General features: G+C 38.5%; 1 protein-coding gene across 4 annotated transcripts in view; it reads right to left on the reverse strand.

The window, feature by feature from the left end:
- CFAP206 (cilia and flagella associated protein 206) overlaps positions 1 to 21,708 on the reverse strand; it is a 33,475-nt gene extending 11,767 nt beyond the window's left edge. The window contains exons 1-10 of one of the 4 annotated variants that reach the window (XM_082730609.1): positions 21,589 to 21,708; positions 19,796 to 19,908; positions 19,119 to 19,202; positions 17,211 to 17,301; positions 15,336 to 15,524; positions 14,151 to 14,309; positions 12,487 to 12,695; positions 5,840 to 5,959; positions 4,347 to 4,545; positions 2,519 to 2,659 (exon numbers count right to left, since the gene is read on the reverse strand). In XM_082730609.1, coding sequence (XP_082586735.1) covers positions 2,519 to 2,659; positions 4,347 to 4,545; positions 5,840 to 5,959; positions 12,487 to 12,695; positions 14,151 to 14,309; positions 15,336 to 15,524; positions 17,211 to 17,301; positions 19,119 to 19,202; positions 19,796 to 19,908; positions 21,589 to 21,694 — 1,411 coding nt within the window. In that variant the 5' untranslated portion in view covers positions 21,695 to 21,708. Of the gene's footprint in view, positions 1 to 2,518; positions 2,660 to 4,346; positions 4,546 to 5,839; positions 5,960 to 12,486; positions 12,696 to 14,150; positions 14,310 to 15,335; positions 15,525 to 17,210; positions 17,302 to 19,118; positions 19,203 to 19,795; positions 19,909 to 21,147; positions 21,481 to 21,588 lie in introns of those variants that run through there. The other 3 variants (XM_082730611.1, XM_082730612.1, XM_082730610.1) reach the window with 3 other exon arrangements.
- Positions 21,709 to 22,228: the final 520 nt, after the last annotated feature.

A 22,228-nucleotide genomic window follows, 5' to 3' on the forward strand; every position in this document is an offset into this window, starting at 1 on the left:
TTCATTTAAATTAATCTTAAACTATGGTTTATATAAAAATTTGCTATCCAGATATAAGGTGTTTGAAAATCTTTTATGAGAACCACTTAGACATTTGACGGTTTTTTCAAATCTCCTTTAACTACTACAAGCATTGTTTTAAAACTAATTCTATAAAAACTAGAAAGACAGGACATCTTTTTCAAAATACAGGTTTCTTCTTTTTCTGTTTTTATTTAAGATTTTTTTATTTTTAAGTAATCTCTACATCTAATGAGGGGCTTGAACTCACAACCCCAAGATCAGGAGTCCCATGCTCCACCAATCAAGCCAGCCAGGTGCCCCCAATACAACTTTCTATGTTAAGAAGTATTTCCCACTGTGAACAGATACTACATAAAATAGGAATTATTAAATATCCACATAATTGGTAAGAGATAGTAATACTGTCTTACTTATTTTTTTATGTGTTCAACAAAATGTATTGGCCCTATTCCTGGCACTAAGGATATAAAAGAAAACAAAGTTCCTGCTCTCAGTAAATCAACAAATATACCATAGGCCAGAGAGTACTGTAGATTTAAAAAAAAAAAAAAAATTAAGCATCAAGCCAGCTAAACACATGGTAAAAGGAAGAGGGTGAGGTTGATATTTTAGATCGGGTGATCTAGGAAGGCTGAATAAAATGAAGGAGCAAGGTAGGTAGCTGTATGGGGGACAGAGTTTTCCAGGTTGAGGGAATAGCAAGGCAAAGGCTCTGAGGTGAAATGTGTCTGGAATGTTCAAGAATAGCCAGAAGGCCAGTGGAGCTGGAATAGTGAGCAAGGGAGATTGGTTGGCAATGAAATCAGTGATATCATGTGCAAAGGACCCCAACTGGTAAGCCACAGTGTCACCTTGGGGTTTTAAGCCACGTGGTCTGCAGTCCTGAACAGGATGGATGTCCTACAGAATTCCTTTGAGGTAGTGCAGATTGCTGCTGCCCAGAAAATAATGTAGTAAATATAAATAATGTAGTAAACAAAGTTATCAGGCCTCAGAGAGGATTCTGACACTCACAAGCCCTTCTACTTTCTTATTTCTCTCTTTTTATTAGAATCCTAGTTAGTAAGCTGGAAGGGTCTAAGCAGACCTAGACTAGAAACCAGGCTCTCCTGAATCTTAGTCCATAGATTTTCCAACCACGTCATGCTGACTGTCGTGGCCCTACAGCCATGTTTCTCTGTGTTTGTGTCTCTCATGACTCCCTTCCCTTCTTATCTGGGCTGGATGCATGGATGGAGGGGGAAAGGGAAAGGAAGGGAAGGGAACGGAAGGGAAGGGGATGGGAGGGGAGGGGGGAGGGGACGGGACGGGAGGGGAGGGGAGGGGAGGGGAGGGGAGGGGAGACACCATCTATATTTGTCCTGCTTTACTCCTTCATGGCTCTTGACTGTTTCCTCCCCAGTATCAGTGATCCTCATGGGGCCTCCGAATACTTTTCTCTCAGCTCCCTATGGTAAATCTTCTGTTACTGCCATTACGAAAAATCTAATAACATAAAAAATGAGCCAGTATGTGTGTTCTCTAGCCTATGTATACACACAATTCCAAGAAATCTTTCTAATAAAAAAGCAACAAACAATTATGAAATGTAACAAAAGAAATAACAAAGAACAGAGAAAAGGAAAAGGTTAATGATGTAAGGTAAATTAGAAGTAATTTTGTCAGGGATGGCTGGGTGACTCAGTCGGTTAAGTGTCTGCCTTCTGCTCAGGTCATGATCCTAGGGTCCTCGGACTGAGCCCCACATCGGGCTCCCTGCTCAGCAGAGAGTCTGCTTCTCCCTCTGCTCCTCCCCCTGCTTATGCTTTCTTTCACTCTCTCTCAAATAAATCAATAAATACATACATAAATACATAAATAAATAATTTTGTCGAACTCTTTTCACTCTAGCCCTAGCTGACTTTTTATTTCCAATTCATAGAGCACTTTTGGGTAATAATTTCTGGCCTACTCTTTGTTTTGAGGAAGCTCTCATAATATATACATTACAGAGAGATTTTATTTGATAAAATACTTGCCATTTCCTTAGATCTGACTTATGCAGAAATCCTGATCTATGTCAATGGACTGTAACCATAAAGTGACAGTGTATTATTTAATAAACATAACCAGCCAAATTAGTGTTGCTCTTTCAAGTAATTAGTTTGGAAGATGATCTACTTTAGCAATGCCATGTGAATTTCTGGAATCCTTCATTGGACTTATGAGTCATCAGTCCTTTTATGATACTGTCACATCTGTATTTCATTATACACACATTCCATCACTTATCATTTGTAGCCCCATTTCTTGGTTATATCAGTCTACCAGATCATTCTGTGAGTACCTCAAAGATGAAGATGGTCTGGATCATCTTTGCAGCTCCTTTCTTAGTTCATCATCAGATCCCACAAAATTTTAAAGAGTAAGTAAAAAAAAGAAAAAGTGACAACAATAGCACTTTATTCAAAGAAAAAATGTGGAAGTGAAAATAACATTATTTCCAACAATATACCTGGAAGGAGAAGACCATCTGTTGTAGCAAATGTATAAGGACAAAATCCGCGACACTGAATTAACAACTTATCAAAATTTGCTGTTGTTTCTGGGAAAAGCCATTCTTGTTTTCTGAAATCTACCAGATGTACTCTATCTTCTAAAATGAAAGAGGACAAGAACAACTTTAATCAACAAGAAGAGTAAACAGCCCAAGGAAATGAGCAGAAAAGACTGGCTGCTATGTGACTAAAATAGAGAGGGATCAACTTCATTCAAGACAGCAGAGCTCTCGTAATATATGAGGCGGCCAAATACTTTGAATGTGGTGCTCATATAATACTAGGACTATTGCTTCTTGAAACAACAGAGAATGTTCTGAGCAGAAAGACTCAAGGAAATATCTCTCAGTAACTTACTTTTGATAGCAAGGTATCAATTTTTATTCTTTACACTTTACAAAATTCTTCCTAATGGTCGTTAGCTTACCTATTTGCATGTGATAAACACATTGTCTAAATATTTTTCTCCACACAAAAACACGTACTTATAAAACTGATCTTCAAGGGTCTTTGTTCTTGCAATCCTACTACGCTTCTGGGCGGGGCTCTGTATCAAAACAGCGATACCACAGATGTCTTTGTGGCACAACTAGAAGTAAATGCCAACATTGGGGGAAGATAAACCTTCTTCTTTCCTGATATGACTGAAATCCTCAAAACAGTGATGAGATGTGGCAAGTGTTAATTCTTTTAGAAGAATATTAGGTCTCTCAATTCACTGGGATCAATAACGTGATAGTGTCCTTTTGAATATAAAGTTGCAGCATATGGGGGAAACGACATATTAACTCCAAGATTGCTTTGCCAATGTGGTTGAGTTTAATACCTACTGTTGAAGTGACTTGAACTTTTCAATTTCATGTTGTATCTGTGTAGATATGTTATTTTAATAAAAGAAAAGGAGTAGAAAAATTTGAACTGGAAGGATGCCTTTGAGTCTCTCTAATTCAGTTTTCAGGTTTTTTTCTTTAATTCTAATATTTAAGAATGGAAATAAGCACATCATTTTTATTTTCCACTTTTACAAAATTTGAATTTGAAAAGGAAATTTAGGGAGTAAATTATCTAGTTTCATTTTCTGGGAAAACCTTTCTAGGCAACAACTCCCAGACTCTATTTTGGCATTTCTCATGAACTTCAAGTTACCTGTAAGTAAGACAGAAGACACCAAAAGAGTAAAAAGCAGTTTGTTAATAAAGACAGCCTTTCCATAAGAATCAGTGCATCTCTTAAAGCATCTAAAATAAGCTCAAATTTACAGGGATAAAATTCACTGATATATAAGTTTCAGCCTGACTCTGAGGAAGATATATGGGAAATAGCACTCCAAAGAAATAGAGCTTTACTTGCAACAAATATGGCAAGGGTTAATATCCTTTCCTATTATGAATCAATCAATAATAAAATCATTAGGACTAAAATAGAAATGCATAGGCAAGGAACATCACTATCAACTAAAACACTGACAATAACATTAAGAATGGTTATTATGGGATAGTAAGGTACTCATTTCATATATTTTCTGTCTTCTGAATTTTCTATGATGAACATTAGTATTCTTTTAATCAAGAAAGATGCTTAATACCTTATCAGAAAGATAGAGCATAATAGTTTTACTTTTTTTTTTTTTTTAAATAAACTGCACCCAACGTGAAGCTTCGACTCATGACCTTGAGATTCAGGGTCCCATGCTCATCGGACTGAGGCCACCAAGTGCCTAAATCATGAAGATTTTAAAACAAAAGAGTGACTTCATTCTAGAGACAATTTGAAGATTTCTATTACCCAGGTGTTCTTTCACTCTAGACACATCAGTTTTCACAGTCAGCCCATCAAGAAGATTCTGCATGACTTTCTCAGGAAAGAGTAGTTCATGAGTACCCAGGAATGGTTCAAGGTGAGTTGTTAAATTACTGAGGACACTAATCAAAACAATTTCGTCCTGGAAGCTAGTCCACAGGTTGGAAAGAGCGATGAAGATGGGCTGCGGAAGAGAAAGCAATGTTCAAAATGTAATCTCATAAAATTATAAATCACTGTACTCATAACAAATTTGTGTTTGTAAAGAAATAATTCTTCCTGAAGAGAAGTCAAAGTCTCCTGAGGTTAAATAATAAAATCTACATAGCAACTGGACTCCTAAATTACAAGAGAAAAAAATCTTGTATTTTATTTCAAATCATTTTATCTTGGAGTGTTCATCATAAAGTTAATTTACCCAAAAAAGCCAAATATTTATGGATGCTTAACCTCAAAGAGTCAAGGGGAAATAGCCTCTTTAAAAAAAAAATGGCTAAATATGACTCATTATTCTTAGATTTCTCTGGCTCAATCATGATTCCAAAGAACCTGGAAAATCTAGAGACACATCTTAGGGCATATCTTGTGAGCTGCAAGTCAAAGATTTTAGGTCGGTGAGATAAAGTTTTTCATTAATATTAAAGGCCACTGACTTACAGAACAAACATAAGGATATTAGTCAGGCCCTACTAATAAGTCAAACAACTTAGCCTTTGTTTCTTGGTTTTTAAAACCTAATATTAGAACTGACTACAGAAAATTATCATAGCCTCAAAATGCTCTATAAAATACTGCATCTCTATAAAATACTGTACCTTACACCTCCCTAGGGCTACCGGATTTGCCCATAAGATGGTACAGATAATCAGAAAGTCAGTATACATATAGGCCTGGTAAACACAGTGATTATCCTCTGTCTCTTCATAAAGGTCACAAGTTACACCACCTCTTTGCTGAAGGCAATTTTTTTAAAAAAACATTTTATTTATTTACTTGACAGAGATCACAAGTAGGCAGAGAGTCAGGCAGAGAGAGGGGGAAGCAGGCTCCCGGTTGAGCAGAGAGCCCGATGCGGGGCTCGACCCCAGAACACTGGGAACATGACCTGAGCCGAAGGCAGAGGCTTTAACCCACTGAGCCACCCAGGCGCCCCTGAAGGCAATTTGTAACCAGCCATTGTGAACATGTTTTCAACGCTGCATTAGGGATCCATTCTGTTGCCACAGCCTTTACTGATACTATGGCTACTTTAATACATATCTGCATCTCTTTTAGTGGCAATTGCCTGCAAGGGGGATTCTCTTATCCGACTTACACTACTACTACAAAACAACCATAAAGAATGGGGTCAACATGTAGAAAACAAATATTCTATTTTTAGTAATTAAATCTAATTATAATTACCTCTGATTCACTTGTATAGGATTCAAAGGTATACTCACCTTTAAACAAGGTCAAAGTTGATGGCAAATACTTACAAAGACTTGTGATGTTGGGACAGCTGTCTTTGATTTTACAATCATTTTTAATTGTTCCAGTTGGGCTCCTAACTGCTTTATCATCAGTTCTACCTCTTGAGCACAGGTAATTATATCTGACTGCAAAGACAACATAATTTACATTAATGTTTTTATAATTTTACTATAAAAATCATGTGTTTTAAGCCCTCCATGTCCTGAAGGTAAGTACAATGAGAGCAGAAATTCTCTTCTCCCTCATATCCCGAAAGCAAAAACAGTAGGTGCTTATGGATGGTGCTCCAGAAACATCTGCTGGATGGATGAATCTTTTGAAATAGCACGGCTACAATTCTTCAAAAGGAATTCTTTTTCTCCACGTATTTCCCCGATACACAGTATAATTGCATTCCTGAAAAGCAGATCCTCTGACCCAGCTTTTGCTCAGGTGTTATTTTCCCATTCCTCAATAACAAAATGAATAAAGTGTTCCTCTGAAAACTATTTTGATACTAGGATTTTTAAAAATTACATTGAAGAGTGCAGAAAAAATCTTAAAAATCACATCAATGAAAGAAAAATAATGTATTTTTAATGTGACAATAGTAATCTGAAATTAAGGCATTAAATGCTGACTCTGAAATAATTAGTCACATGTATTCTTACTGTGTGCTAAGCATCATATTGAATACTTATAAGTATAAAAAAAGGGTGAGTATAAATAGGAAAACCAAGATATTGAAGGGTGAATAAATTGCCCAGGGACAATTTTCAGACCATCGGAAGCCAGAGGCCAGCTCCTACCCCTTATTCTGCACTGTCTGAGACATGACCAGAAATGGCAGTGGTATGGGCTTATCAGTACAGTGCAAAAGAGTGACAATTACTCTAAGAGAAAAAAATGCATTTGAGTCTTCAGACACTTGTAGTCAAACCACATCATTTACTAGACTATTTTTAAGTGATAAGTAATTACTTCATAAAAATATCAAATATTATTGTATTTCAACTAACAAAATTTTTTATTCACCAATGTAACATGCATCCTGTTTTAATTTTACCCATACTATTCTTTAAGCATCTCCCTTCCCCTTGCTTCAGGCTCCATGTAATTCTGTCTACTCCATCTAATAAGTTTCTCATCTACCCCATTGAGTTTTTCCCCTTATTTGTTAGTTTTGTTTTAGAAATCAAATATGAAAATGATGCCCTTAAAGTCTCTTTAGATTTGTGTAACAGCAACAAGAAACAGAAATAAATCTGCATAAGCTCTTCAAAGTAAAATTATATTCAACACATAACTTCTTTAAGCCTATAACTAAAGGTACTTCCTCCCTGGAGATATGTTTTCTTTTTTTAAAAAACATTTTATTTATTTATTTGCCAGAAATCACAAATAGGCAGAGAGGCAGGCAGAGAAAGAGGGGGAAGCATGCTCCCTGCTGAGCAGACAGCCCAATGCAGGGCCCAATCCCAGGACCCTGAGACCATGACCTGAGCCAAAGGCAGAGGCTAAACCCACTGAGCCACCCAGGTGTCCCTGGAGCTATGTTTTCAGGTGCTCAGAGAGGAAGCACAAGGAAGTTTTTTTGTTTTTGTTTTTGTTTTTTACTTTTGCTGATAATGAACTAAAACAATCATTCTGTTTACATTTATCAAGAACTCATTCACTGGGCGAATATATTTGCAAACAAGATATTTGCAAACAAGATATCAGATAAAGGGTTAGTATCCAAAATCTATAAAGAACTTATCAAACTCAACACCCAAAGAGCAAATAATCCAATCAAGAAATGGGCAGAGGACATGAACAGACATTTCTGCAAAGAAGACATCCAGATGGCCAACAGACATATGAAAAAGGGCTCCACATCACTTGGCATCAGGAAAATACAAATCAAAACCACAATGAAATACCACCTCACACCAGTCAGAATGGCTAAAATTAACAAGTCAGGGAATGAGAGATGCCGGCAAGGATGCGGAGAAAGGGGAACCCTTCTATACTGTTGATGGGAATGCAAGCTGGTGCAGCCACTCGAAAACAGCATGGAGTTTCCTCAAAAAGTTGAAAATAGAGCTACCCTATGACCCAGTAATCACACTACTGGGTATCTACCCCAAAAATACAAATGAAATGATCCAAAGGGACACCTGTACTCCAGTATTTATAGCAGCAATATATACAATGGAATACTATGCAGTCATCAAAAGAAATGAAATCTTGGCATTTGTGATGACGTGGATGGAACTAGAGGGTATTATGCTTAGCGAAATAAGTCAATTGGAGAAAGACAATTATCATATGATCTCCCTGCTATGAGGAAGTTGAGAGGCAACATAGGGGGCTTGGCAGGTAGGAAAGGAATAAATGAAACAAGATCGGATCAGGAGGAGACAAACCATAAGAGACTCTTAATCTCACAAAACAAACTGAGGATTGCTGGGGGGAGGCGGGTAGGGAGAGGGTGGTTGTGTTATGGACATTGGGGAAGGTATGTGCTATGGTGAGTTTTTTGTTGTGAAGTATGTAAACCTGGCGCTTCACAGACCTGTACCCCTGGGGCTAATAATACATTATAGGTTAATAAAAAATTTAAAAATTAAAAAAAAGAACTCATTCACAACTAGGTATTGAAATGTGTGTGTGTGTGTGTGTGTGTGTGTGTGTGTGTGTGTGTGAAATACACATATATAATGGAATGTTATTCAGCCATAAAAAAGAAGGAAACACTGCCACTTGCGACAACATGGCTAGAACTTGAAGGTGTTATGCTAAGTGAAATAGGTCAGAGAAAGATAAATATTGAATGATCTTTCTTATATGTGGGACCTAAAAAACTAAAAATAAGAAAAAAATCCAATCTCATAAATGCAGAAAACAGACTGGTAGCTGCCATAGGCATGAGGTGGGAGTGGGTGAAATGGGTGAGAGGGGTGAAAAGTACAAACTTCCAGTTATGAGATAAATAGGTCCTGGGGATATAATGTAACAGGATGGTGAATACAGTTAGTATTCTGCATTGTATATTTGAAAATTGCTAAAAGAGTAAATCTTAAGAGTTCTTATCACACACACAAAATTTTGTAACTGTGTGGTGAAGAATGTTTTTGCAATATATGCATATACTGAATGAGTACATTGTACAACTAAAACCAATGTTATGTGTCAATATCTCAATAAAAGAGCCAGTTTCACTTAAGAATGTCTTTGACGATGCAGTAAAAGTATTAATTTTATTAAATCTTGATCCCAAGTACAAGCTTTTTAATAATCAGTGCAATGAGATGAAAGTACATATAAAACACTTCTGTTGCATATTAAAATGCATGGTTCTCTTGAAGGACTGAATTTTGAGCCAAACCAGCATTTTCTCCCCAGTAGAACATCATTTTTACTTCAAAGATCAAATGACCAACAAACTCTTGACTTTTGACCCTTAGAAATTTGGCAGATATTTTCTTGAAAGAAAATGAAATGAGTCTGTCACTTCAGGGAAACAACGACTTTTGTTGCCAAAGATAAAATTTGTATTTTGAAAAACTTATATCTGCCACCTTGAAATTGACAACATCCTAACACATATTGCTAATGAGATCGTTTGTAAAAAAATAATGATAACAATAATCAGAATGAAATTAGTCCTCTAGGAATGCTATCACTTTTTTTAAAAAAAACTTTTTCATAAAAAAATTTTTTTTCATAATGTGGTAAAAAAAAAATGCTTGAGGAAAAAAAGCATGTGATGTCACCGTGGCCCCTCCCCATTCCCTTTTAATTGAAAAATTTCTGATGCTTTGTTCCACGGACAATTTCAACAAGTCTAAAATAAGTACCAATTCCACCTGATTTTTTTTTACTTGAATTCTCAGAAAAAAAAGCAAGAAAGTCCAGGGATGTCTATTCTGTGAATAGGCCCTGCAGACAAAACTTAGGGAGAAGTCTACAAAAGTCTTGACTTACAGGTTTTAAGAAATGTTATGTGGCAAATAGAGCATTTACTTGCACCATCACAATAAGCAGCTTTTTCTGTCTTTGGTGACTGCCTCGCACTTTAAAAGCCCACAGAGGATGGAATTCTATTCTCTCAGCTAAGTCAACAAGACTGATCCTCCCTCCCTCTTCTCTTTCACAATATCTTAGTTTGTTTACTGCAGCGAAGTCCTAATTGAAAGAAAATAAAATAACTACCCTACACAGGCCGTAATTAAATTTTTTAAAAATGTTTACATAAGCTGCATGTAGTATTGGCAAAAGAAAATTTTTAAATCAAAGTCAGCCCTTCCAAAAGCTATATTAATATATTTGTTCAAATAATGTGACTTTTAAAAAAAAGAATATTCACAGACACGAAAAATTCTCAGCGTAACATAAACTGACATATTTTATAACCGAGCGATAATACTGATTAAACCAACATCCATCCTGTAACTGTAACCTTAACTGTAACTAAGGTGGATTAATGGGAGAAGATTGAATACTTAAAAAAAAAAAAAAAAAACAGCACAGAAGAAACACTGATTAAGCCAAAAAAAGTCAGATGATGAAGAGAACTCATTCTGACCCTGAAAGATGTTAGCAAGAAATCGTCATGAAGAGTAGGGAGATCAGAAACAACTTTCTCAACAGTATAAGCAGCAAAGGGCTTAGAAATAAGACACTGTCTAGAAAAATAAGAGCTCTCCAGTTCATACTCCTACAGAGATAAAATCAGGGCTGCTCTGCTAAGGCCCTCATGATGATGCTGGTGGCATTAATAACCATTATCAGCATCAGCATGATCAACAATTTATTGGGCCCTTAACTACGTGCCAGAAAGTGGTCTACCTTACTTAGATAGTGTCAACTATCAATAACCCCATTTTACAGATGTGGAAACCAAGACACAGAGAAGTTACGCGATTTTATCAAGGACACAGATTTAGTAAGCAGCAAAGTCAGGATGAGGACCCATGCGTTCTGGTTGCAGAGCCCACACTTGTCACTTATACCCTATACTCACTGTCCCTCTAGCTGCGAATGAGAACTCCAATGAGACTTTCAGACTGGAAGTTAGCTGAATGATTGAATGCTCTGAGACAATATAATTTAACGTCCTTATGCTATGAGTGACGGGTCTCCAAAGGTTCCTTTTTCTGATATCCCTTCCCAACGACAAAGTAAATGTGAGACTCATACTCCTGTGGATCTGCATGCACTTCAAGATAAACTGATTGTAGAAACCTTGGGCATCTGGGTGGCTCAGTTGGTTAAGCATCTGCCCTCAGCTTAGGTCCTGATCCCAGGGTCCTGAGATTGAGCCCCGCATCAGGCTGCCCACTCAGCAGGGAGCCTACATTCCTGCTTGTTCTCTCTCACTATGTCACTGTCACTGTCTCTCTCTCTCTCTCAAATAAATGAATAAGATCTTTAAAAAAAAAACTGACTGTAAAATCCTCTTAGTATCTGACTAGTTATACAAGGCTGATGGCCACAACTCAGTGGTAGAGGAACACTTTCCCAAAAGAATGATTTAGTTTAGAACAGCTGATCTAGGGTCCTCATTTTTGAAGGCAACTGGATAGTGGGACAGCTGTGAGGACCACCTCCTAGTTTGTTGCAATGATGTCATGTCACCTGGATTTTTATCTTTCTACTCTTTACAGTGAAGGGAAGGAGACAGATCAAGTGCATCTAAAAGTAACAAGTCATAAAGATGCAAGTTAAAAACACATCCTGCTCTCTCCTTCAAGACATTAGTATTCACTCATATAAAGTCAGTCCACTGACCCTGAATCTCACAGTTACTGGAAGGTTAGAGGTTGTGTAAAGGTGAACAGTGACCAGTGGGATGAATGTGTTAATTAACTTGATGGGAGAAATTGCTTTCACAAGGTAGACACACATCAAATCATCACATTGCACACTTTGAATATCTTCAGTGTGTCAATTACACTTCAATAAACTAGAAACAAACAAACAAACAAATGAAACACCAAATAACAAAAACGTTGACTGACAGGAACAGCTTGCTGCCAAGAGGTAGTTAACAGACCATGTCCCCTAGAACCCTAGGGTGGAATGGGGTTGTTCCTTGATGAAAAGGTCCCTCAATCCTTTCATCTAGATACCTGTTTTGTATTTTTGGGATTCTGTGCAATTTTCCATCTGAAAGAAAGTGCTCTGCCACTTTTTAAAAAAGTTTAAAAATCATCACATTCTCCAACTATTTGGGGATACTGTTTGGCTTGCTCCTTAGATCTAAAAATATCAGCAATAAAAATCTTTTCAACCAATTTTCACAACAACAAATAATTACATAAGAATTATTTGGGTGCCAACTATCAGCCCCAAAATACATTAGACATACTTGCCCTGTGTGAAAGTGATGCAGTATTACTTAGACACATACACAAAACTGCTGAACCCCAGCATGTGAGCAGTCATTCCACTAGGCACCAAAGAAAATAAAAAACTAGAAATTAATTCCTACCAGCATTTTCCATGAAAATAAAAATCCAACTTCCCCATTTCTAATTCTGTTTCTGGCCCTAAAGATGCATTATAAACTCAGCAGTTACGAAGGCTACCTCCTTTAGCAATGACCTGATTCTGCCTTTCGTGTAGGTCCGTAACCTGTAAAGTGGTTGCCATGCATGGAAAAGGCCAAATCCTGACACTCACTCACCAGAATGATCTGAAGGAAGATCTCATACTGCCGCACATTGTACAGTGCTTCTTTTAACACGGATGGCTGACGCTCCATGCTCAGGAGTGGGTTGCTGGCCGCCTTCTCGAGGACGGCCGTGTAGCGGTATGCCTGGTCCTGGGCAGTCTGAAGTTGGCAGTCGATGTGCTGTGTGGTAGCCGGAATTGCTTCACGCAGAATGGCCGGCACTGGTTTTAAAAGGAAATCAAGAGATGTGAAAGAATCTACAAAAAGAAGCCTAGAAAGTGATCATAACTTGAGCATTACATTGAGTTCATTTTTTTTTTCCCTCAACCAAATGAATAATAACAAGGCATGTATTTCATGTGTTTCTTCCCACACCACGAAGGCAAGAATTGCAGCGGGGGAGGGGGGACACCTGTCTGAACAAAAGCTATTGTCAGAATGATAACCAAAAGTTAGCAGGATCAGCTTTTGTCACTAAAATACAGAAAAATATAATGAACAGATGGGCTTTGGTATTATCTGCTACTGACCTTGGGTCTGTAGAAAAGAAGTATTTTGTGATCAGGATACTGAAAAATAACAGAATAGTCTAGCAAGATAGGGAACTTTATAAAGAATGGGAACTTGACTTTCTAGAACTGTTTTAAAAATAGAAAAATTGACCCTATTATACTAGAAAAGTGATCTAATAACAGACCTTAACACCTTATCAGTGGGCCTATGTAAGGAAGTCCCTTCTGAGCCCCTGATCAACTACTTCATGAGTGCTTCCAAACTCCTAGATGATGAATGCATTAAGTACAAAACAGCACAGTAAATGTTCCTGCATTTGCAGATTTGCAAATATCTCCTCTTGAACCTTTCAATTCCATTAGCTGCCTCAACCACTCTTCTCTTCTCAGGGTGATTTTTATTTTTAAAGATTTTATTTATTTATTTGATCACAAATAAAGTAGGCAGGGAGGCAGGCAGAGAGAGAGGAGGAAGCAAGCTCCCTGCTGAGCAGAGAGCCCGATGCGGGGTGCGATCCCAGTACCCTGAGATCAGGACCCGAGCCAAAGAAAGAGGCTTTAACCCACTAAGCTAGCCAGGCGTCCCTGATTTTTATTTTTAGATCACTGGGCTTTACTCCCTTTGGGTTATCTGACTTCAAATAAAGAACACAGAGCCCAATGAACTGGAGGGGCTGGCCTTCAGGCAGGCCCCTCATTCGTTCCACTGATTCACTCTCCCACACTACCTTCCTGGTGTTATAATTCTGCAAGCCTTGCCCCACAAAATTAAAAATTACTATCCATTATGAACAGTAACGGTACCTAAGGTAGAGTCAAAACTGTATACCTGAGGGGCACCTGGGCCACTCAGTTAAGCTTCCAACTCTTGACCTCAGCTCAGGTCATGATCTCAGGGTCATGAGGTTGAATCCCATGTTGGGCTTTGTGCTGAGTGTGGAGCCTGCTTAGGATTCGCTCCCTCTCCCTCTCCCTCTGCCCCTCCCCCTGCTCAAATGCACTCTCTCTCCCTCTCTAAAAAAAAAAAAAAATTGTTATAATTTAGTGACCCTGCATACCTTAAATCTAAGAATGCCAGTGAAATACTGTGCATTATTTTTTTCACTGCGCAAGTTAGATTTTAAACCTACATAACCTGCAGGCTTAACCTAATGATATACCTACAGTCATCAATGCCTTCTCCTCCCTTTCCACAGTCTCGGTTAAATAAGCGAATCCCTGTAACAATCATGGTGAATTCTTTCAGCTGGCGTTCTTTGTCCTTCTTAGAAAGTGTTAGAAACGTCCCAAGCTCAGCCTGAGGAAAAATGCTCTGCAGGGCAGCTGAAACAAACCACAAAAAGCATAACAAAATGGCAGAATAAAGATACCAGAACTTAAATCACAGGTTGCTTTCAGCAGAAAGTTTAGAGGGGTGTCTTTATAGAGCTACTTACCTGATTCTTTAAATTGTTGATACCTCGTTACAGGATACATAGCAAAATTTATCACATATCAAAGCTGGGCTACGGAAAATAATGCCACTGCCTTGGGTCTCTTTTCAATAATTAAGCACCCATCAGTAATGTTTTGATGATGGGCATTAAAATAAGTTTTCTAATTAGGATTCTGATGAGAAAAATCACTGTTTTAAAATAATTGTGGAGGAAAGCCATTAAAAGGCTAGAAATCTTGCCTATTCCTTACCTTAAATTAATAAAGTGGGCAAATACTTCCTGAGAATGCAACAGTGTCCCTTTCCATCATCTGTTTTAGGTGACAGATGCGACTCCTTTCATCAGTACAAAATCTCCCTTTCCAGGGGCCCCCATTCCCCAGCCAGCCTGGTACTCTTAAAGATATTTATTTATTTATTTAACTGACAGAGAGAATGAGTTATCACAAATAGGCAGACAGGCAGGCGGGGGCGGGGGGTGTGCAGGAGGGACAGCCTCCCTGCTGAACAGAGAGCCTGACCTGGGGCTTGATCCCTGGACCCTGAGATCATGAGATCTTGAGATCATGACCTGAGCTGAAGGCAGAGTTTTAACCCACTGAGCCACCCAGGCTCCCCTGGCCTGGTACTCTTAACCCCATTTTCAGTGTTTCTCTCATAAGGAGTGATGGGTCCCTGGATATGTGCAGCACTAAGAAAACTAACAACACACATCTTCCAGAGCTGCTGCTTGGGTTTTAGAGCTAAAACATGGTGGAAAAGGAGTCTAAATTCTAACCTCTTACTTGTGCTGATTTTTTTTTCCAGATAAAAAGGGAACCTCGGTCTTCAATACTTTGAATTTAACATCTTTTATAAGACACAATGTTCACACCCTTTTAATATGTGGAATGGAAATTATCTAGGTTTTTTACCTGTTGCCTCTCTGACAATCTTGATATCGGTAGGAGATCCCAGCCCGGAGCGCAGTAACACATAGCTGACAATCTTTCGGTAGAGGCTTTCCAATTCTTCTCTGGTACATGCTCTGTTATCTGTAATTTCTCTCATGACGGAGCCTAACCTAGACTCCAAGACTCGGTGGTGTTCTTCAAGAAATTCCTCTAAATTTGGCAAAAGACAATGTTCCATATATTTGATTTACAAACCTCTCGTAAGAAAGTAGGACCAGAGAAAAAAAAATGTCTTGGGTATGGCAATTCTATGACACAAAGACAAGTATTTTCTTAAGGTGTACTAACCAAAATAAAAAACACACAATGGCCAGCAAGGAACTTCAAGGCAACAATGTAGTAGGAAAGATTGACTGTGGCTCTTTAAATGGCATACTTTGTCAAAGTACCTAAGACTTTCAACATATGAACCAAACAGTTGTATCTAAAAAGGATGAAACCTCCTTATGAAGCGGAAAGTATAGAGAGCAATTTATAATATATGTATTATAAACACATACAGTAAAAATATATGTAGTATACAGATATTTACACATAACGTTCCAAGCACAGGTGGTATGCTATATGCAAGCACATACAGTAGAAATACACATGTATGTAGTGTAACTCTTCCTGTTCAATTATGGGTATTTTTATTTTAGTTCTAGGTAAATTTCCTTTGAATAGCGTTATTGGTGACACGACGTGGCATCAAGAACTGTTTCCCTCTCCCCTCTGCATGATATGATAAGGTCTGGCCGTAGGTGTGGCAAGGAACCACAATCCACCAGCAGTACAATTCTTGCAGCTAATTCAGTAAGACACCCCATTTTACTATTTCAAGGGCAATAATTCACGTATCAACCATGCACCATTCACACCTATACTCTTACAACAAAAGCAGCTGAGAACTTTATGCAAATTTTAAAAATCTAAATTACAATTTCATCAATTCCATGACTACTTACCACTTTAACATCTCATTAGTATTAAGCAAAAAAGCAAGACATGGAAAGTATGTATGGAGCATAACTGGAAGTTCAGTTCATGGAGGGTAAAAAGGACAACAAAAATCACCAAATGGTTAGTAATGATTGCCTTACAGTGGGGCCAAGGCTGTCTAGGCAATAGAGGAATTTATTTTCCTTTTCCTCTTGTTGCCAGTGTGTCTTTGATGTATGTATTAAGCTATTTACCTAAGGAAATATGTTCTAATCTGAAATTTTCCATCATTCTTTTCATTTTGGTATAGTTATCTAATTTAGGTAAGCATTATAAAATAATAATATACACCCAAACCAAAAGATACCAACAAGTTAGAAACTTTTTACTTCAATCGGCTTGTTGTTTTAATTTCTAATTATTGTGTATTATTAATGATGTAGCATTTAAAACATAATAGACTTGGAAACATAACTATCATAGGCATAGTAAGTAGAATTTACTTTGAACCCTCACAAAAACCATTGGTGTTTTCTCATTTAGCATTTTCACCTTCACTGTATTCTTCAAAGTTCTCAGCTGCTTTTGTTGTAAGAGTATAGGTGTGAATGGTGCATGGTTGATATGTGAATTATTGCCCTTGAAATAGTAAAATGGGGTGTCTTACTGAATTAGCTGCAAGAATTGTACTGCTGGTGGATTGTGGTTCCTTGCCACACCTACGGCCAGACCTTATCATATCATGCAGAGCTTAATACATTTTCACCTTCACTGTATTCTTCAAAGTTGGAAAAAAATTTCAAAAGATAGATTAAAAAATTAAATTGTTCATTCTTAACAAAGTAAAGCCTTTATTCCCTGAAATACAATAGGAATCTTTCAAAAAGGGTATCAAAATGGGTAGATATATGTTACCTCGACTTGTATAATTCATATCAAAGTAGACTTGCATCTTAATGGTGTCCAGGGATGGATTTTTACTATCCAACAGCCGAGACACACAAAGCTAGAAGAGAATGCCCATGAATGTTTCTAGTCATATTTTCTGAATTACTATAGTATTTTTTAAAGTTATTTTTAAAAAAGAATTAAGAGAAACATCAAAGCACTGGTTTCTGTTATTTATCCACCAATAATCCCTTTTATTATTTTCTCTTAGAGGACTTCATGCTTCATAGTTTACCCAACAGACAACATTTATTGAGTAATAAGTTATTTCCTGGAGATCAGTAAGATCACCAGACGCAGGTGGCTAACAGCCTAGCCAAAGGCAGGAAACTTGACGTCTTGGTTAGTTTAGGCCACCTCAATGTGGGTAAGTGCTCCACGAAGCTTACGCTCCTGTCTAGAGCTTACCGAGAGCTCCTCACTACGATTTGTGCCTTGAACAACACTTCTTTGCTGATTCGGAGGGTTACTTGCATTTTATGAAAAGCTGTTGTTCTGCTCACAAAATTTCTCTAGCTCTGCCTTATTTCAAACAGTCATCCTCTGGTCCTGTTTTCTCCCACTTTTCCTCCCACATAGCAGGCTCATTCCACTTCTCCACTGGGTCCCTTCAGATTAGACGAACCACCTGAATTTTTCTTTTCTTTCCTCTCATGCCCTCCCTTCCCCGTCTCACCCCTTAGGCTTTGTATCTACAGCTGGCAGGCACAACAGCACCCACACCCTCAATGCACCTCCCTGAGCACCAACCCGGCGTTTCCTGGAGAAGGGGGATGGAACGCAAGAGTGAGGCCTGGGACATTGCGCCTTTATGGAGCCCGTTCGTGCACAGGGACGGTTCTAAACACAGACTTTACAAATAAAAAATTAGTTCGTCCACATGATTTTTTAAAAAAGATTTTATTTATTTATTTGAGAGAGAGAGATTGAGTGACAGAGCAGGAGCAGGGTGGAGGGGCGAAGGAGAAGCAGTTTACCCGTTAAGCCTCTGACTTCCAGCTCAGGTCATGATCTCAGGGTCCTGGGATCAAGTCCTGTGTTAGGCACTAGTCCCTCCGCTCTTCTCCCTGCTCATGCTCTCTCTCAAATAAATAAATGAAATCTTCGGGGGGGGAAAAAAAGTGAAAAAACGAATGTCGTCTAAAATTCCTGCTTTTTTGGGGTCTTAAAATTGGTTTTCAGACACAAATCCTTGATTTCTTACTGAATTATTGGCTGTGGCTTCAGTGTTTCCTTTAGAATTGAAAAACACAAATGACATTGAATCAGTAATTATCTGAATCTTAATCTATTGCTATGTAATTTTATAACATACGATGAGTCAGCTAATGTTCTCAATGTAACATTAGATTAATAGCAAGATGTCTTGAAACTACGGGGGCAGACACTGCTCCCTGCCAGTATCCATACCCATCCTTCCTTAAGAACAGCGCCAACCTGGACTGGGGAAAAGATTTGTTCAGCTGAAAAAAGAAAAAGAAATCAACGTCCCAGGCCTTGCAGTTATTATTCTGATCCATAAACGTAAGGAGATGAGAAAACTTCTGAGAAAGCTATTACTATCAAGAAAGTGATAAGACCCAACTGGCACACACATTTTGCCCTATGTTCTTTCCCCTCATACCTACGGAGAGGTGGAGTAGCTATCTTGTAACCGTGAGAGGAAAGCCTTATGCACAAAAGTGACCCAGGAAGCCAAGAAAAACCACTTATGCATCTCTAGGCTTTATGAGAAACAATACATCTCACATTCGCCTGCACCACTGGTTCGTAGGGTTTTCTATCATGAGGCTGAAGGCAAAAATGGCTCATACAAATATTGTATTCAGAATTGTAAATAAATAATTTAACATTTGAGAATTGTTGTATAATCACCTTAACAAGTTTCTGTACATCACTTTTCACGAGGGGTCTATCCATGTTAAAGCCATTACTTGGGTCTAAGACAACAGCTTTCACCTAAGAATAGGAAAGAACCTATTAAATAATTTTATTTCACATAATTATGAAACTAGTTTGTTTCCATTTTTTAAACTGTCTCCTGATTACTCGTAAGAGGTCGACTATTCAGCTGATTTTCTTATTATCTAATTCATCAGCACCTTCATTAGAGGCTGAAGGAAGCAATAACCATCAAATTTGATTATGGTGTTCAAAAAATTATATGGAGAAATAAATTGAAAGCAGTGACTAGATTTTAAATTGGGAAACTATTTGAATATTTTATCATATTTTTATTATGTACTGTTAAACCAAAAGCAAGAATAGAGAGACCAAGGCAGTGAGTAATTTTTATAACAGTGAACAAAAACACGTTACAACAACATTATCGAAACTTCTAAAACAAATCAGGATCTTCTAAACCAGTCTCTATAAATCTAGAATGATATGCTTCATAGAAAAAATATTTTTCACTAATTTGTCCAACCATCTCAATATGTTTTCAACTGAATAACATTTAGGAAAGCTTCAAAAAATTTTAAGAGGGAAATGGGCACCACTTAAACCTATTTTTTAATAAAGCAGTAGTTCAAAAAAATATTCATTCTTACCACAAAAGCAGCCAGAGTTTCAGAAACAATCTCTCCATGGCCTGCACATTCTTGTCCTATTTCTCGAATGATATTCTTTATAACACATTCTGCCTGAGTGGGAGGCATCCTGGCTAAATAAAACAATGATTTTTTTTTAAAAAATTGTATTTATAGGTTATTTTTTCCTTGTTAGATTTCTCATTGTATTGTAAAGAGTCATACTATTATGAACGAATTAGTATTTATTAACATTTAGAAAAATTAAAAAAAACTGTTCTATATTTATTAAAATGAAGGAATTTGTTGGTGACAGAAAGAGCAACCACGACTCCACATCGGGACTGAAATATTTCCTATTTTGTGAAAATGACCTAAGTAGAGCCATTTTGAAAAGAGAGCTGGGCATTGTCCTCTTTTCTAAATCTTTGAACTTACCTAAACTGCCAAGAAGTCAGCAAGAGCAAGATAATTCTGGTTGAAAAGCATGATAAATGGGAACTTTTTGACTTGCGACTACTTTACCTGACCAATAACTGAAATACAAATCTAGCCCTGCTTGTCAGCACCAATGAGCTCTTCTTAAAAACAACTTAATTAAACTTTTTTCTTCCATAAAACTCCTGAGTCCACCTCCTTGAATTGGCACATTATTTGGGTTTCTACTTAAATCTGTACATTCCCAACTGCAGTCCTTTTATAGCAAATAACCACTTTGCCTCTTGAGGTGGTTTCAGGTTTTTAGGTTGACATTTTAAATGATAGTGGTCACCAAAAGCATATTTATATCGTGATTTTTTTTTTTTAATGTAATGACTAAACCGTATTGGGGAGGTAGATTTAATGGGACTCTTGGAATATGGGACTCTTGGAAAAGAATTCTTGCTGAGATCATCTAAATTCTCATTCCTGCACAACCAAGTTGGAGTCTGGATTTCTAACTAAAAAATAAAATAAAAACATAATAATAATTAAGCATATTATGTGAAATATGAAAATTCTGAAAGATGAACTCGTAGTTATTAAATCCATCTACTACAAATCAGTAAAGGGTGGTACGTCTTAAGGACAGTTTCCCGATCTTTCAAAGCATCAGTAACTGAGCACAGGAAGTCCCAGCACGTAGAGAATAACAAAGGCAATCCGGGTCGATAGAGCGAACTCTCAGCATTATTAGCGTTCAGGTAAGGTAGCACCTGGCATTGTGTCCATTAGAACCAACTGCCTGGGATTCGTGGTGACCTGATCATTTTCTAGCTGAGACCCTGGGTATTTTGATCCCCTCTCTGTGATCCGGTTTCCTCTGAAAAAATTGAATATGACTACTTCGCTCTCCCCAGAGTTGTCCCAAGACCTAAGTGAGTTCTACATACCTAGAGGTTAAAATAGTGCGTGGCAAAAAGGAAGCGCTTAAAACGGCAGCTTGCACCAAGTACTCAGTGTTAGCTGCGCGGGTGCGCGTCCGTGTGTGCGCGTTCGTGAGCGCGGCCGGGCACCGCGCAGGGGGTCGCTACGGGCTCCCCTGGGGACCCTTCTCCACCCCACTTCTCCCCCTCTCGGGATTTCTGGCCTTTGCGGTGAGAGGGCGCCCAGCATTGAGTTGGAGGTCGGATCTGCGGAGCTGGGCGCCCCTGGGCGGAAACCACCTCTGTTTCCGCCCAGTGTGGGCGCCGAGAAAGGAATTCTGACCGACAGTTAAGTCTCAACCGAGGCTGCACGGGGTCTCCAGCCACGGGGGCTCTGCCTTCTCCCCACGCTCCCTCCTCTCGCGGTACACCTCGGGCGGAAGGGCGCAGAGCCCAGAGTGGGCTCACCTTGGCTTGGAGAGCGAGAGCCCAGTCTTTCCGATTCTCTCCCTCCGCCCGGCTTTGCGCTGCCTTGGGGCAGGCGGCCGGTTCTCCGCGTGGGCCCAGTAACCATGGAGATAGGACGCTGGGGACGGAATGGGTGGGGCCGGCATGGGTGGGGCCAACATGGGGAGGCGTGGCTGGGCCCAAACTCCAGAGGATGGGCAAGATTTTTTTAAAAAACAGGAACAAAAAAAAAATGGAAGGTCCCAAACCCCAGGTAGAGAAAGACATGTTCACTACCGGTTAGTGGTTAAGGTGTCAAACACAAGATTTCTTAATGATATTTACTTGTGAGAAAATTAATAAAGAGGAGCCTCACTAAAAGCAGACTTGGGAGGCTGGAAGGGGAGGCTGAAGGGGGAGCCCCTACCACTCCACATTAAATTATAGGAAGAATTGTCAATTACACACTCCAACAAAAGAATCCTCAAATGGAAAGAATCATCAGTTACAGGTCTGAATTTCTGTATTTCCCTAAATACTCAGATAGTAGCCTATAGGAAACTGACTACCCCTGCAACCCCGCCAATGAGAAACCTTCATTCCCCCTGAACTCTTCCTTTTCTCCAGTATCAACAAAGTTCTATTTTTAAACCAGCTACTG

Source organism: Mustela nivalis (genome assembly GCF_964662115.1).
Source record: "Mustela nivalis genome assembly, chromosome: 5".
NCBI lineage: Eukaryota > Metazoa > Chordata > Mammalia > Carnivora > Mustelidae > Mustela > Mustela nivalis.